Raw genomic sequence first — 17,732 nt, forward strand, 5'->3', positions numbered from 1 at the left:
ACTCCACCACAAAACCTCTATGATTATTATTTTGCATTATTTTGTTTACATACAAATGAAAGTAAAAGAAAAAATGCAAAAATGTGGGGAGCAAAATAGTTCCTGAACAGCTCTCAACAGTTCCTCCTGACTTGATTGACACATAGCTCCAGATGGGAGGGTCGAGTCCAGATGAAACCACCTAAGTCCCGCCTCACAGTGTGTATCTTACTGGGGACTTGAGGCTATAAAATGAAGGAACTTACAGTAACCGGGACGCACTGTTTAGTTGGAGTTCCTTATGTGAACTCTCGCCCAGGAGCTAAAGTCAGTCCGATGCTTTAATCACCGCTCGCACAGACAGATCGCAGCCGGGTTCCTCTCACTTCCAAGCCGAAAACCTTTCATCAAGTCGCCGGGTGGAGACTCAGCAGAGCCATGGCAGGGGGCGGCTCGGACCAGCGGGCTCTGCAGTATGAGCAAACTCTGGTAAGTCTGACTTGTTGCCACTCTGAACTTTGCCCACTGACCACACTGTGTACGCGTTGTGCTTCTTGCGTGGAGAGTGGGAGCCAGACTCCACTGACAAAACTGTCAATTTAGCGCTGCCTGGCTTGTTGCTACAGCCCTGGGACTAGCTGCATTACAGCGAGAAGCGTGAACGAACTGGGGGTCAAAAGTTATCATTTGACTGAAATAAACGCGTGTTGGTGTGATGTGAATATGCCGAATAACCCAGCGTGTCTCTGTTATTCGGGAAGTTTCTCCCGGAGTGTTGTGTGTTTGTCGATAACCAAGTGAAGTATAAATTGTCAGATTTTTGAACGAAATCCGGACACGCTGTTGACTCACTTGAAAGTGGCCGAGGTTTGTGGTGTTGGAAGCAGCTGTGTGGGGCTTTAAGTCCTTGATTGCCCCTGTTGTGTACTTGTAAGGAGACATAAGCACCCAAACACATGCTTTCACACTGTCAAACACCACAGGTTAATCTGTCTTTAGCTGAACGACAATACAGACAGGAAGTGTCATAACATCTGGATTTGGCTGTCCTGATACAGGTAATCTGTTTATCTGGTATGGCCAGATTATGTCCAAACTCCACTTTAAAAACGCCATGCTCTTAAAGAAAGGGGTGTATACTGTCGTGAACACACATTAGAAAATAACTTTATATCTTTTTTTAATTTAAAAAAAATGTGCTAATAAATTCGGCATAAAAATTTAGTTAATGAAGCAGGACATTTATTTTGCAAATATCAACTTTATGAGCCGGTTTGCTTTTTCCACACAATGTCTAGGTGAAGGCAGAGGACACCAGGGTGGGCAGTAGGGAGCACTGTGAGGGTTTTAAAAGTTGAATTTAGATGAAATTAAGTGCTGCTTTGTGCTTTATAGATTAGCCGTATTAACAACAGCTTCCCAATGAGTTGCAAAAGGCCTAAAGTAAAGTTTTTGCAATATGTTTATTTTGTCAATAAGCCAATTATGTCAACTTTTGCTGATTTTTTAAATGGGATTTTGCATAAAAAGCCGAACTATGATTTGCCAAATAATCTAAGCTGTCTGCAGGTATTACAAGCAACAGGATGATGTTATCTTCACACCAACAGCGCAGCAGTCATCATACTAAGTGGACTGTCATACACATGTACTTGGGTTGCATTGATATCAGTCACCACCATGCAACAATAGATCGATTCATTGTTGTTCACTGTGCTGGGAAAAGCTGCTGTGCACATGTACTGTACATGGATGACGTTGTAAGACGCGATGCAGCTGACAGTTGTGCAGGTGTCCAGTGCCTTTAAGCAGAGCCCCTGAGTGTGAACAGTGATTGAATATGAGGTTAGACTTCATAAGGTACCGTGTACCTCGTAACCATTATCTAAGGTCATTTCCTTTATAGCTCAGATAACAAGCAGGCAGTTGTTGGGACTCATAGCTGGTCTGCACACGGATCAGAGATTAATCAGCTCAGTGAAGAGTTTGACTGTACACCTGGTTTATGCAGCAGGGGGCTCTCAAACGTTTTCATGTCACAGGCCTTCAAACCGATGCTGATCAGGCCCCATGCACACCCGCTGAACAGTTTTGTCTTTGGGATTTCCATAACAACTTATTTAAATGACTGTTTAGCAATGAACTGTACAAGAGGGAGGAATAAGTGTTGACATTCTTTGATTGGTTCAGTGAGTTTAGAGAAATTACACCTTTCATCCTTTTGCTCCTCCTGAGAGGCTCCCTGGATCCCACTTAGAGGAGCATGGATCTGCATCATGAATGATTAAGGGTGGGGTTTGCTCTGGGAGTCCCTGCACTGTGTGTGTGTGTCTTTGGTTGAACTTTTCCTGACAAAACTTCTGTCAGGCCTAAAGAGTCTGCTATTTGAAGAGACTAGTTTTATAGGCCAACTGGACCCATTCAGTGGCAGCGAGGCTTTAAATTAAGAAGAGCCACAACTGTAACACTTCTATGGGCCTCTGTTTCCTTTTCTAGAAAAAGTGTCTTTGTGAAGGAACCCCCCCTCCTCCCCCCTCCCTCCTCTCTGTGTGCTGTTAATCTCTCTGTGTGTGTGTGTGTTTGTGTGAGAGATTACACAACGTGCGACCCGCTGATTCAGCGCTGGACGCTCTGTCACCCTGGCGGGGTCTCGTGCTCGGCCCTCCAGCTCTCTGAGAAGAACGTGAAAGCAGCTCTCTCTGCAAGAAAAAAACCAAAAAAAACACCTTTTTCTGTTAATCTCAGCTCTCACCGCTGCGCGTGGATGATTGTTACATGAACAAAATTGTGAAAGCATCTAAATAGAATTAAATAAAAATAGCTAGAGAGTGAGAATAACCTCTTTTAACATAAATGAGCTCTCTCTGTGCCCCCCATCTCCTCACCGTGGGTTGTAGTAACATGGTGTCTTTGTGTGATATTGGCAGTCTTGGTGGTTGTGTGGGTTTGTTGTGGGCAGTGGATGCTCAAAGAGGCCAGTGTAGCTTGGCTGTGAGAGGGGCTGAAAGGCTGCCTGTACAGAAACGCTGTCGGAGCCAGAGAGAAGGAGCACTTGCAAATTAAACCAGCCTCAACATATTGTCAGCTAACAACAGAGTGATGCATCAGTTTGTGTAATAAAACTCATTTTAGCTGGTTTCTTTTTGACACTAAAATCAGGAGAGTGTCTGTATTGGGTACATTCTTTTTGTGTAGTTTGTCTAAACTGCAAAAACATTATTAGATTAGGGCTGAAGAATTAATCAAAAATATGATCAAAATCACAGTATGGCCAAGTTGCAGGAGCTGCAGTTTTTTGATAAAGGTAAAATGTGTCATAAATGAAGTATTGTGGTGCTACAGAGATGCCTCAGCTAGAAATCATATGATATTATCCAGATTGTTTGACACAAGAACCAATGAAAATCACATCATCATTCTTATTTTTTGAAATGCAAAAATGACCATTCCAGCTGAAATCATCCCTCATATTTCAATTGCAATATGATTTTTTTTTTCTTGTTGTTCAGCCCTAATGAGAGGCTACACAAGTATGCACAACTGTTTTTTATTATTTTCCTCCAGCATTTTGGCGTCACATGATCCTCCTAATACTGTTTCAGCAGCTTTTTTAAGATTAAAAGATGAAAAAGATGAATGATTGAATGAAGTTCTTGGCTTTGAAAGCAAGGCACTTATAGAGCCCAGAATAGCAGCGTAAATTAGTATGAGAGACATATTAGTATTAGTAACAACCATTGTCAGTGGCAACCCATGTATTTCAGCAACAACTGTGGGTTAAAAGGTGCTGTTAGATTCACCCTTTGCCATGACAAGACTGCTGTAAACCACAGTGTTCATCCGCTGCTGTGTCAATTATGATAAAAAATGAACAACAGATGTTGAAGAAAATGTTTTTCAAAAGTTGAAATTCAATATAATTTTTCTGAGCAGCAGAAAATGGCAAACAGGAGCTAAACAGCTGATTTTATTTTGGCGTAAATTAATATGAATATGGACACAGGTGTGCGTTTGTTTTTGTTGTTTTCCTAATGTGGTATTTATTCATCATTAACAAATAAATGGACTGTCTTGTTATCAAAGGGAAGGTTTTATTAGGTGTCGTTCAATGGCGTCAATTGTGTCCCAATCACAAGTGAAAGGCTAAAATTTTATGACCTTTTATTTGCGATGGCAGGAGTGTTCCTAAGCAACAAAAAGGCTGTATATTAGTATTGCTCCATTTAAATTAAGAACTACCTGCGCGTGATGAAACGTTATAACAGAGCAACAGCATTTACAGCATGTCCTCGAGTCCTGTGTTTTCTGCAGCAATAAACTCTCCTGTGGTGTTTGTTGCTGCTTCTTCTCGGACCGGATCAGGACCAGGAGGTTGCCTGGACTCTGTGGGAAGAAAGACTTGGACTCCAGTTGGCTCGTGTGAACCAGGGGGCAGTCATAGTCATGTGTTCCCATTGAACACGTTCACTGTCTTTTGTTTGCTCTAAAGCTCCTTGTTCGTATTTGCAATAATTAACTGGGTAATCATGACTAACTGATATGTGAAGCTCTTCAATGGGCATGCCGGTGATTTTGCGGCTCACAAAATCATTGTGGGGAGTACGACTGGAAAACACTGGTGATGTCATCAGGGTTATCTTGGCTTGAGCTCAGAGACGACAAATTTACAGCAGGAAGTCTGTTACAAACTGGGGACAGGAGTTTAAAAGATGTAGGAATTTTCCAGGCAGGGAGAATCTAACAAACGCTGTACTTGGGGTGTTTTTTAGAGCAGGCCTGCATCTAACAGTTCTTTTCATTGTTGATTAATCTGCCAAGTATTTCTACACTAAATTGTTTGGTCAACCAAAGGGCATAAAAGAGTGAAAAATGCCCTTCACTGGTGCGAGGCTTAAGCGAGTCCAGCCCAAATATCACAATACATGATATTATAGCTTTTTTTTGTTTTGATATTGTGAAAAATGTCCCATTAGGTGGGAAATATCACAATATTAGAGATTATTGAATATCGGCCCAAGCCTCTTGTCCAGCCAACAACCCACAGATATAAAATTTTACTATTATAGAAGCTCAAGAAAACCTGTGAATTTTGGGGATTTTTCCTTTAGGCTTTTCCTTTAAAGTGTTGCAGTAACTCAGTAATCAGCTAATTATTTCAGCTCTGTTTTTGAGCTTGACACATACGAGCAGTTAAAAGTCTTGGTGAGTTGAATTTGATCATATAACAGTTGTCTTGAATTCCTAAACTTTATGGACACTTAAAACCTTGGCTTTTTATTTATGTCTTTCATACATGAGGTTAGTCATATGAGCTGGGCTAACCTGTTACCATGATTTAGCTAATGACAACAATAACACAGTGACAAAGCTTTCTGGGTGGAGCAAACCCTTAAATACCTGCAACACCGGGTGTTTTATTAGACTTATTGAACCAATACAAGTCACAAACCAAAACAAACGTCTTGTGCCAAAAGTTTGAGAGGATCACATACAGATACACTCCCACACTTCACTGAGGAAACCCGGGCAGCAGGTGGAAATATTGACAGTAATGTTCATGATGCCCCATTTCTCTGAAAATCTCCCCTTGCATTTATGTGGAATCACAGGACTCCAACATTCTGCAAAGTGGTTGTGAATGTACAGTGTGTCTGTACAGTGTGTTGCATCTGTCTCTGCATCCTGCTCGTGTCATTACCCCCGTGATGCCCCACTCATTCCTGGGCGTCTTGATTCGCTGCGTTTTATGTTCCTCGTCTTCCCCGCTGGACAGACAGAGATTGTCACGCCTCCTCTTTTAGTCTCGCTGGCTGCCTTTGATGGCTTGTTATTGTTATTACCCGACCATATGAATGTGCTGGGTAATAGTGTGTGTGTGTGTGTGTGTGTGTGTGTGTGTGTGTGTGTGTGTGTGTGTGTGTGTGTGTGTGTGTAAGGTGACATGGTCTGTCTGGAGGCTTATGACCAGCTATCCCAGCGAACACTGAGTCAAAGATCACCACTGATTTCAATCTGTTGATAGTGGTACTCCATTCTGACATGTAGAAGCTATAAAAACATTTAAAGGTCCATTATTTTACACTTTTCCTGTGTTTTATTTGAAGTGTTGATATATTTGGGGTTTTAAGAACCAAAAACCATCTCATTGTAGTTTTACATCTCCTCTCTCGGGCTTCTCTCTGGAGCTCTAGTAATTACAGGTCAATGAGCCAATCAGAAGAGAGGCTCAGAGTCTTTGACTGAGGCTTTGATACTTTCACAGTATTAATATAGAACTTATAATCAAAAAACACATGGACGTCTACCTTTATACAATATAGGACCTTTTAGGAAGCAGTGTTATAACTGTGACGGCTCTGTTTCCTTTTTAACTTGTAGGCTCGGTGCTTGGCTTGTCTGATCATGATATTTGGACCAGACTGTATCATAATATAAAATTTTGGATATCGGCCCAGCCTAGTTGGTGCTGAATATTTCATGTAAAAGGAAATTTTCATGAGTGTCTGCAGGACTTCTGGTTTATGTTTGGTGTTAATACTCAACAATGACTGTGGAATTTTTGAACAAAGCAACAGGGAAACAAATCTTTCTGCAAGAGAAGTATGGAGACGTCGTAATTTGCCCGTGCATGTTTCCGTCTTGTTTGTGCTGGAGTGTGTGTATGTATGTGTGTGTATGTGTATGTTGTGGCCATCTGTCTTGCTGTGACACAGGGTAATTTGTAACCCTGTGATATTTTCCTCACTGTGGTAATGAGGCTTTATGTAGCTGTGGCCACGTCCGTTTGATGTCTGCTCCCTTGCAGCCATAGTGGAAATTTCTCCTTACTTAAGCTCTCCACTCCTCTATTTCACTATCACTTCATCACGCCTTGTTGGTGAAGTCTTTTTATTTTTTTTGCAAGACAGGTCAACAGGCTCCTTGACCCCTTCTTAAGTGTGTGGAGAAAGGGTTATTTGCATAACATTTGTCCAGAGCAGAGTTGTGAATAGGCCGGCTCTGGCTGCACATAAGTATCAAAAGCCTCCGATGTTTTTTCTCTCTCTGTTACAAAAGATCAACCTCTGTTTTTTTTTTGTTTTTTCATTGCCAAAATGAACTATCCACCTCTATTTACTTTCTGCACAAACAGCCATGATGGATTTCCTCGGTCGGGACTCGTGGCGTGGACGGATCAAACACACACATTTGCACAAAAGCAAAAGAATGAAGCCTCTTAATGAGGAACTGTTTGTAAAAACTGTGGGTTTGGCAAACACTCTACAAGATGGAAGACGTGTTGACTGTGTCTGTAGGTGAAACCAAAGGTGGAATGTGTTTGCGTGTTTTTGTTCTAAGATGCATTGATCACACAGGCTGGGTCGTGTTGATGATTAATGACTGAGAGATGGAGCGAGAGGGAACCTGAGAATGAGCTCGACGGGTCAATAGATTAACAGATATGTGTCTCTTGATTAGTACCATGCAATTATTTCTTCTTCCTCTTGTGTCCGTAACAAGTATGGATCAGAGAATAGATGGAAAACAGATCTAAGACAAGTGCTGGTTCAGTTTTAAACCCTGATTATTACATTAGATTACACAGTAATTCAAAGTGAATCCAGGGTGTGAAGTAGAAAATAAAACATGAAAAACACAAAGTACATTAAGTCTGTAGGTTAATTTTATTATATAAAGTTAAAATGAGATGATCAATTTACTGAAGCATGAAACACTTAAAAAAAGTCAAAGACATTTACCACATTGCAGAAAGCCATTGGCTTCCACCTATTTGAACACAGCTTGAAAACCTTCTCTTGAACCTTTTTGAATTGGGTGATCCACATGCAACCGATGATTTAATTTCACACATGATCAATCTCATGATTATTTTGTCTATAAAATGTCAAATAGGATATTCAGTTTACAATGAGATGAACTAATTTTTGTTGGAATTTATTGGTGATTATTGGGGTAATGCTTTAATAATGCAAGGTGTGATAACCAGTTTCATTCATTTCTTCATTAACGTGCAATAAATAACATTTATGATACAGTACTTTTTTATTTAAAGCTCATTGTGCCTCAGGACTTCTGACTGTGTTGCTGAAATCTCTCTCTCAGCTGTTGCTCTGCTCTCTGCTCATCTTTGATCAGTTATATTGAAATAAAATAGCAGTTACTTGTCTCTGAATTGCACAGTATCTGTTTCTGTTGGATGTCGGCTGGTTCACACCAGTGGACAGTCTGGACAAAAGTCGGAGCCGAGTCACCTTGAAGTGACTGCGTGCCGCGCTAAAGCAGCAAAGTCAGAGTTGACACATCAGCGGATGTTCACTTCACTATCAGCTGTGTGCGTGAGTGTGGATGTTTTCCACATCTAGAGCTGCTTTTACCTTAAACACCTTTTTGATAAAGGTTTGTCTTGTTGATGTATCAACTGTGTGTCATGAAAAAGATCCAGACAATGCAGCCGTCTCCTCTTCAAATGCCCTTCATCTTGTCTGAATGATGCGTCTGCAGTATGCTGGTGCTGCTAAGTAAGCTCCTGGAGTGTGTCTGGCTAATTGTTTACAAAGCTGTGTGTGTGTGTGTGTGTGTGTGTGTGTGTGTGTGTGTGTGTGTCTTCCTCAACCCTTAACAAGGATATTCTTGCAATTTCCATGAGAATAGAAAGCTCAGTGATCGATAACTGTGGGCTGAGGAGAGAGGGCCTGAGGCAGAGGCTCTATACCTCTTTATATTCCACCCGTATGGGTCATAACTTTGTGTGATACTCTGACCTTATGCATTTTAAATTTTTTGTGTTATGTCATGTTATTTGCACACCAAATAGGCTCAATTTCAGTGTCCCACTCAATCAGAATTATTAAATTATGCCATATTTTACACTTTGTGTTTTATTTGGAGTTTTGATATATATGAGAAGATGTATTTGTGGTTTAAGGTAACAAAAACCATCTCAGTTTAGTTTTACTTGCCCTCTTGGGGCACGGCTGAGAGCTGCGACTGCTTTGTTGTGACATTACAAAGTTAAGGAAGTCGTGACGACTCGTTTTAAGGCTGTGTGCATTTCTCTGTGGACTGAGGCTTTGATACTTTCACAGTATTAGTAGAGAACCTAGAGCTGCTTTATATTGAATACATCATGGGACCTTTAATAATTTCAACTCTATTGACAGCGAGTGTGGAACCCACCTGGGTTTGGGAGAAAACCTGCTGCTTTCTCTCACTTAAATCGATCTGATCAGCGCTGCTTTTATTTCAGAGCTTCACTTCCTTGTAGAGGCTGTTTCATCCTGATGAAGACAAATCTGTAAAATTATGGGAATCCTTGTGATTCTTGTGGTATGGAAGTGCTGAAGTGATTAGTCCAGTAATCAATGAGTTGATGGACAGAAAATCAATCAGTAATTTTCTCAAACGTTTTAAAGTCATTGATGAAGAACAAATTACACTCTTGTTCTTCTTCACTAGTTCTTATGTTTCTGTTTTTTAATCATTGTAAACTGAATATTTTTGAGTTTTGGACAATTGGTCAGAAAAACAATCAATCTGAAGACGTCACCTTGGATTCTGGGAAACTTTACTCTTATAGACTAAATAAAAAGCTGATTTAAAGCTGCATTAATGAATCGATTATTATGTTTTGATGATTTATTAATTGTTTAAGTCATTTTTGTAACATTTGAAGGTTTCAGGTTTCCTCATTTTTGAGACTTTACTACTTTTATTGGTCCTACATGACAGTGAATTGAATATTTTTTGGACCTTGTGCTCAGCATTTTTCACTGTTTTCCGATATTTTTATAGAGCGAACAGTTAAAGAGATTTAATAAAGAAAATAATTAGCAGAAAAGAATAGGTGCAGCCCTAAACCAGTTCTAAACAAGATCTTTTATCAATAAATTGTAATACATACATCAATACATTTTATGAAAACAAAATTAAAACATTTCTATAGATAAGAATAACTAAATGGATTCAGTTGGACCTAATCCAGATATAAATACTTCTTCATGTTTATGTGAAAATCACAGGATGTTGTTTATTTGCAGTTTCAATCCAAACACATCAGAATCAGCCTAACAAGTATTATGATAATGATACTGGTATATATTTAACATGTACATGAAGTCTGCTGTGGGTGGCTGCAGGAATAACCTAGCTGAGTATTGCTCATGCAGATGATTGTCACAACAGAAAGAGGATATGGTTTGATGCTGCTCCCTTCCTCCTCCGCTGACTTCATCAGCCAGTGATCAGTGCAGACGTTTGGATCATCATGTTGTGGTCTGACTGGCTGATCTCTGGTGTGGCCGGCCCTTATTTTCTGTCACTGCTGATCTTCCGCATTGTGGCTGACTGCCTCATTGCCCACGCATCCGTACGGTGTCATCAGCACATTTTCGACTGTTGAGCGTCCACGTTGATTAGTCACCAGCTCAGACTGGAGTGTCGGGAGGTCAACATTATGACACTTTCAGACAGTATTCATTTATTTATTTGTTCTCGTCTTTGTGAGCGGAGTGGAGAATCGTCCACAGCTGCATTTTAATGTAGTCATCATGAGAAATGGCGTAAATACGAAGCGCTGTTGATGAGACATCTGTGCTGTTACGGACCTCCTTAAACCCTAGAATCCTATGATTAACACGGATTCTGCGAGATTTCCACCTTTATTACAACACGACCTCTTTTGGGTGGTGGATGGGTGGAGATACAATATTCCTATCTTCTATATTTGTCATCAAACTCATCAGTGGAAATATCATCAATTCCAAAAAATACTGTTTGTGAGGACCTTCCATTAAAAAGAGAGATTTGTAATTTGTTTCTATTGCTAGGTAGCCAGCGTTAGCATTAACAGCTGTTTTCGTACCAGTAAAGAAGAAACGTTGTGAGTTCAGTATCAAAATTGATTCCTTTACTCACCAAGAGCTGTCTTTTGTTTTGCTTCTATTTCTGTTATGTCTTTTCTTCTACTGAAGTTAGCATGCTAACCAGCTAGCCCTGGCCCGGTTGGCCCGTCTCGTCACTTTCTGATACCGAGTCACTGTATCGTCCACTTTGCTCAGAGGACGTATTGTAACCTCCTGTGTTGTAAACACAACAATGGCTGAAGCTCTTTGCAAGACTTGTAAATAAACAGCTGTTAATGCTAAAGTTAGCAATGTAGCAATAACAAAACAATAGCAAAAACAAATAGCTCCTCTAAAAGCTTGTTTTAACTGGGTTTGTGTGGGGGTCAAATGGTCGTCTTTGCACTTATGAAACAAGACATGATAGCGTCTCTGTGAGGCTGTACTTTGAGCTACATGCTAACATTAGCATGCTAACATACGCACAAGGTCAATGCTCAGATGTTAATGTGAAGAAGATATAGGCTTTGTTCAGTCTGTTAGCATGCTAAGATTTGCTAATTAGTCCTCAACACAAAGTGCATTTGAGGCTGATGTTAATCATTAGTTTTGCAGGTATTTGATCTTAAACAAGTAGAAGAAGAGTCAGGAGGATTCATGCTCCTCCTCTTAGTCTGGACATGATGGACAGATCAACATTGCTATGCTGCTAACAAGGCTAAAAATGAGAAGTCTCCCAAGAGCATTTATCTTGCCTGTGGTTTTCATGTTGGGTGTTTGGGTGCATGGAGGTTTTTTGCTTTAATCATTGTCGCCATTGCTCAGGTTGGGTTGGGCCACACTATCTGCTTTGTTTGTCTTTAGTAAGACAAACCTATCCACAGCTATTAGCCTCTAATGTGCTTGTAACTGCCTTACATCACAGTGGACTTGAAAATAAAGTATTTCCAACAATGACTCTTATATTCGTCTATAAATTCTCTTTAAAGTCTGTCTCATTGTCGGTCTTGTTTCAAACATCGTGACATCCCACCACCTCTGTACTGTATCTTCCTTGTGAAATCTCTGCACTGTACGACATTCATCTCCAGCTTTGTCCTCAGTTCATCCACCCAGAATTACAGGCGCTCTCCCTCTCTCCTGCCTGACTCTCTAATTGCTGTTAGTTTAGCGTTGATGGAGTGTAATTAAACAGACGCTTGGCAGCGTTTAGCCGCTGATAGAGTTGATCAGTGCTGCATTTGGCAGCCGAGGCCCAGCGGTCCCTGCGCTGACAGATTGGGAGGCGAGATGGAAGGTGCTTTGATGCACCAAACACTGGTTATCAGCAGGCATTACAGAGCTGTGTCGCTACACAAGCCAGCGCACCAACGCCCCTGTAAGATGCTCACACATTTTTCACTAAAAGGCACTTGGCCTTTTTGGTACATGCGGCTCTTCAGTGAGCGCTTGCATGCAGGTGTGAGATATACACTCACAACACATTTAACACACAGTGCAGATCCCACCTGTGTCCTCCCTCCCAGTCTGAGCGCTGCGTTAACGGCTCACGCTCCTCGTCATGTGGCTGTGAGTTGAACCGGCGCTAATGACGCCTGGCCCGGAGTAACCAATCACAGCGTGGCAGATTAATTACAAACACTGTTTTTCTGGAGTTCATGTAAATGTTACCTGCTGTGCGTTTCCTCTTTCTAAACTTTTCACCTCCCTTCCTGTTTTCTCCTCTTCCTCTGACCACACGCTCCGTCACAGATCAGCTGATCTACAGTCCTGCCTCATGTTATCCAGCCCAGTTCAGGCCAGTTCAGTTCACCTTCACCATCTACCCCTGGACTGTTTGTGTGACTTGGCTGGGCTTGATAAGATGATGCTGATCTTGGCTCTTAAAGGACGACTGTGTGCCTTGAGTCATAGCTGATCACCTTGTTGAGCCTGTAAACAACGGTTACGAAAGGGAATGTCAAGGACCTTATTATAAAACTTAGATCCTGATATGATCCCAGCAAACATTAAAGTGAGAGGAGACGTCCTACACAAACATTAATGCAGGACTAAAGCCGTAAACGTTCCTCAAAACATTCCTCTTCAGCCTGGCTTTTCATTAACTGTGGTTTTCAGTCATTACTCACTTTTTTTGTTCACTTATTTTATATTATCTTTGTTGTAAATTGTATTTTATTCTAATTTTTATCAGTTTTTTTCATCATTAATATTCTAGATTATTTGAATGTTATTATAGATGATAAAATCTCTTTTATTGGATCTCATTGTCAACTTTCTGATTTGATTTGTCAGTCACATGTGAAGCACTTTGAACTGAACTAACCTGTATGAAAAGTGCTACACAAATAAAATTTTATTAAAAACTGGATGGAAGATGAAATAATATAGACATTCAGGAGTTTTAAATTGACCTCTTTTGTTTTTTGTGCTATAATATTGTACTTTTTTATTGTATTGTACATTTTTATATGTTGTGTTGAAGTTAAACCTGAGGCACAATGAAGATACTGAACTTTTAAAAACTGCAAAAGTAAAAGTGAAGCTTTATTGTGCAGGATGTCCTACAGGCTCATATCAGATCATATCAGAATCTAATTTCTACTTTGCCTTTACCTTTATATATCCATTGTTCACATGCTCAGCAGAGTCCTCACCTCTGACTGGAGACACACATTGGTCCTTAAAGAGCCGAGATCAGCATTGTTTCATCATCGACCTCCACTGGTTACCCATGACCGCCCGAATCAATTTCAAGTCACTAATGCTGCCTTCAGAGTGACTTCTGCATCTGCACCCATCTACTTGAACTGTCGCCTGGCATTTTCATCCCTGCACACAAGACAGTCTCAGTCCAGACTGTTCTCGTCTGTGGGTCCCTGATGGTGGAGCAGGAGCGTCCCTCTCTAGCTCCCCTCCTAACACCCTCACTTGCCTCACTAGCACCTATTATGCACTTTTGATGCAGCTCTTTACCTGATCTCTTTACATTTATTGAGTAGATTGAGTACTTTTTACTTACACCTCAGGTTGCGACGATGGACCGATCATCAGAGCAACTGTCGAGAGTTTAGTCTTTGTCAATACCAAGACGATATTTGGCTTGTTTCCCCATTAATGTTTTAACTTATATCAGAATGCCGTGATTATTAAATGTAAATAATTGATGCTTTATTTGTGATGACAGTTTTGTTTTCGAGGTTGGCAGCACTCCACACGCTCTTTTTTTTTCTCCTGCTCATAACCTCCCCACCCCACGATCATGACAGGGTGACGATTGGACGATGTGACTGTGGATAAGATTGTGCATCCCTGTTTACACCAACATCTCCATCTTTACTGACGCTTTAGTGATGTCACTTTGGATAAAAGCGTCTGCCAAATGTGCCATATTCTGCAAAGTAGAGTACATGTTTCTAATGCCTGACATCAGGTATAGAAGCATGAATCAATAAACCACCGGGAGAATGAAGTTAAGTCTTATAAACTGTCTGTGGCTGTATTTCAGATTTTCAGATTCCACAGAACACGACGTACAGCAGCTTCTGTGAGCTTTAGATTAAGAGCAGCTCAGAATGATATGCAAATATTAGAGAACAAACAAAGTGAGAACAAAGTTAAAGATATAAATCCTGTGATGTTGGTTTTATATTAACAGGGTTTTTTTTTTTTTTAATCAGCCCTTTTCAGAACGGAACAGCCACTGATCCACTCACCATGTTGAAAGTAGCATCAGTGGAGACGCTCTCCTCTGAAGTGAAGTGGAGAAAGATCTTACAATCAGTGATGTTTTTATTTGGTAATCCACTTCACTGGTTTACATGAGGTGTGTGTGTGTGTGTGTGTGTGTGTGTGTGTGTGTGTCTGTGTGTGTGTCTTCCATGATGATGCACTAACCAATCCCACTGCTGTTCCCTTTAGTTTCCTTCTTCAAGTCTATGTATTTGTTCCAGTAACCAGACCAACAAGGTTTCAGGGGAGCTGTTATATTGGCGTGTGTGTGTGTGTGTGTGTGTGTGTGTGAGAGAGAGAGGGAGAGAGGGAGAGAAAGAGACACTATACCAAATGTGTGTATGCTGAATGGATGGATTGTGTAATGTGATGTGACGGCAGGGAGGAGAAGGAGAGATTAAGTTCAAGAGCTGGCCTGCTCACTGTAACGGCTCAGCTATTAAGAGATACCCCCCCCCCCACCCTTTTATACACGAACAAACGATAAACACACACACATACACACACACACACGTCTTCTGTCTTTTCTATACACTTAACAAGCACTGTTTGTGTGAGAGGATGTTGTCTCTGTCTGTTCATTAAAAGAAAGTCTTTCCACTAAATTCCTATATTTTTTTGACATGTATAAATAAAAGTGAAGCTCATTCTGAGAGCTCTGACACTCCAGTTTAGTTTGGGTTAGTTTTACAATGGGGCGTAACTGCTGTGGTTTTTACCATCTTGTGGTCCGCGACTCGCTCCGGCACCTACTTAACACTGTTTCTGGATGTGGGTGTGACTTCTTTACTCTGTAGTTTTTCTAACATTTGATGTAATTTTCTGACTTGTTTACCCCCCCCCCCCCCCCACATCTCCCTTCCACCAACCCAACCCTCTCTGCCTCCTATAGCGTTGGTGCTGCTGTTGTTTTGTGTTCCTACAAACAGATTCCGCAGCATTCTTTCCCCCCTGGGAGAACGACTGCGTGCCTTTGAACGCCCCTTTACACTCTTGCCACAACATACGATTAGTCTTCCCACACACACACACACACACACACACACACTCGTTGCACCCAAACGCAAGCGGACACACACATGCAGAAACTGTGCAACACAGAAACGTTAAACACACGCTAAACACACACTCCTACACTTTGTCTGAAGCTCTGCCCACTGAGTCCCAGTTGCAGTGCGAGTGTGTGACTGGATTTTTAACTGGTTTCTTCTGGAGTTGGTCCATCTCTTTCCCCCTCCCTCTCTCTTCTTCTTCTCTTTCCTCACCTTCCTCTTCCTGTTCTACTCTTTTCATTAATAACTTTTCTCTCTGTACGATGACTCACTCATGTCAGCGATTCTGCTCCACAACCAAACTAACCTGTGATTTCTTGTCGTATCATCATCTGCCACAAGTTGGCCTTCGGAGATCAGCATTTAAAGCCACATTTACTTCATCTGATTTTGGGGAATTTTAAATAATACAGACCCACAATATATGAATGTTGCAGTTTTATATTGTGATCTATGGTATAATCACAAAAAAGTATTGCATTGTGGAAAAAATGGTGAAATTAATTTGATTTGTGGTGGCAAATTTATTTAGATTTTGCACAAAACAATAAATACACAGGACAATCTGATCCTTAGTATTAACACAGGACGTCTCCGGAAGCCAGGCTATACACGTTAAAATGACTAATTATCAATTTTCTCTTGATCGTAATGATGAGGATGATAGTTAAAATTTCCGGTGTTGTGGGGGCAGCACAGGCCCTGATATGTATGTTTGATATAAACCACAATAAACCAGTATGTGAGGTCTATTTTCCTGTTTTAAACGATTTCTAATCAGCCAGCAGGAACCTGTGTGCAGAGGTTACACGGGGGAGGAAATATCTGCTAAGCTGCTGAGGTAACAAAGAAGCATGTTTCCTCTTGAATCCTCTTATTCTGTGGCTCAAATGAGCATTAAACAAGGTAATACATCATCCAACTTGTACTCGTCATGTGCTGAAATGCATCGATTCTCCTCATAGATCTCTTCTTGGCATTTGGAGCGTTTTTGATTTGTTTACTCTGATTAAAAAGCCACATCAGCATCAGGTGAAACCAGCGTATTGACTGAGACTGTGTGTGTGTGTGTGTTCAGGGAGACAAACTGGATGTAGCACAGTAATAATGTCTGACTATCCAGAGCAAGTTGCCGCATACTGTTATCATGTGCTCATCTCTGACCTGTCTGGCTCAAGCGTTCGGCGGCTGAGGCGTCTGTTTGTGTGATGTCAAGCCCCCGTAGGTAGATCTGGCTCCGAGGATCAGAATCAAAGAGTTCAGGAGGGTGAGAACACATTTGGCATTTAAATCTGTGTTGAAACCCAGTGAAGTGTGTGTGTGTGTGTGTGTGTGTGTGCACTGCTCATTCACTCCCAGACCTCTCTTATCTCACATCCAACTTTATCTGCAGAAGCATAATTCAAACAGTTAAACCCAGAAAGCCCAAGTCTCCAACCTATTTATTGCGCCTGTGGAGAGCATATTGAATGAGTGTGAAACCTCTTGCAGGTTATCAGCTGCTGATCTCCAGCATCTTCTCCTCTCTGACATTTTCCACCCCCCCAAAATCCATCACTGCATCAAAGCACTTTTGAGACGACCGAGATCCCAAAGTGACAAATCAAATTCTTTGCAAATACAGAGGATGCCAGAGGCTTTCTCCTCTCAGCTATTTTCAGACAACAGGAAAAAACAGAAATAACTTAAAGATCATCATCTATCGATAAATTACATTCACCGGTTCGGTTTATTTTGACTTTGAAATGTGTATTTCTGAGCTAAAGCGACTTGTAATCCTTATTTACGCCAAACAATTTAAATTGTTACAGTGTGTGTCTGTTATGGTTGTGTTCACGGATGCTGGTGTGAACAAGCAGTCTGTCTGCTTCCCTCAACACCTGACAGTGAAGTCATTCATCCATTCATCCTCCTCCATCCTCCTGCCCCGTTCTCCTGGGACAGACGGACAGGAGAAGAGAGAGAGAGGAGGCAGACTGGCACTCTGTGTGTGTGTGTGTGTGTGTGTGTGTGTGTGTGTGTGTGTGTGTGTGTGTGTGTGTGTGTTTCAATGACGCCTGCGCGGCAGCAGACATGTTGGTGTAATGCACTCTTTTCTCACTTTCACACGGGAGAGGGTGCATTATGG

The 17,732-nt window shown here is 41.2% G+C and overlaps 1 protein-coding gene across 4 annotated transcripts in view; it reads left to right on the forward strand.

Annotated features, from left to right (window-relative positions):
• Positions 1-255: 255 nt before the first annotated feature.
• clcn2c (chloride channel 2c) overlaps positions 256-17,732 on the forward strand; it is a 151,678-nt gene continuing 134,201 nt past the window's right edge. For 2 of the 4 annotated variants that reach the window (XM_071471612.1, XM_071471614.1), the window contains exon 1: positions 276-468. In XM_071471612.1, coding sequence (XP_071327713.1) covers positions 418-468 — 51 coding nt within the window. In that variant the 5' untranslated portion in view covers positions 276-417. Of the gene's footprint in view, positions 469-17,732 lie in introns of all 4 variants that reach the window. The other 2 variants (XM_071471615.1, XM_071471613.1) reach the window with 2 other exon arrangements.

Source organism: Trachinotus anak, unplaced genomic scaffold (assembly GCF_046630095.1).
Source record: "Trachinotus anak isolate AG129_WGS33_773 ecotype Australia unplaced genomic scaffold, CSIRO_AGI_Tana_v1 ptg000034l, whole genome shotgun sequence".
Lineage (NCBI taxonomy): Eukaryota > Metazoa > Chordata > Actinopteri > Carangiformes > Carangidae > Trachinotus > Trachinotus anak.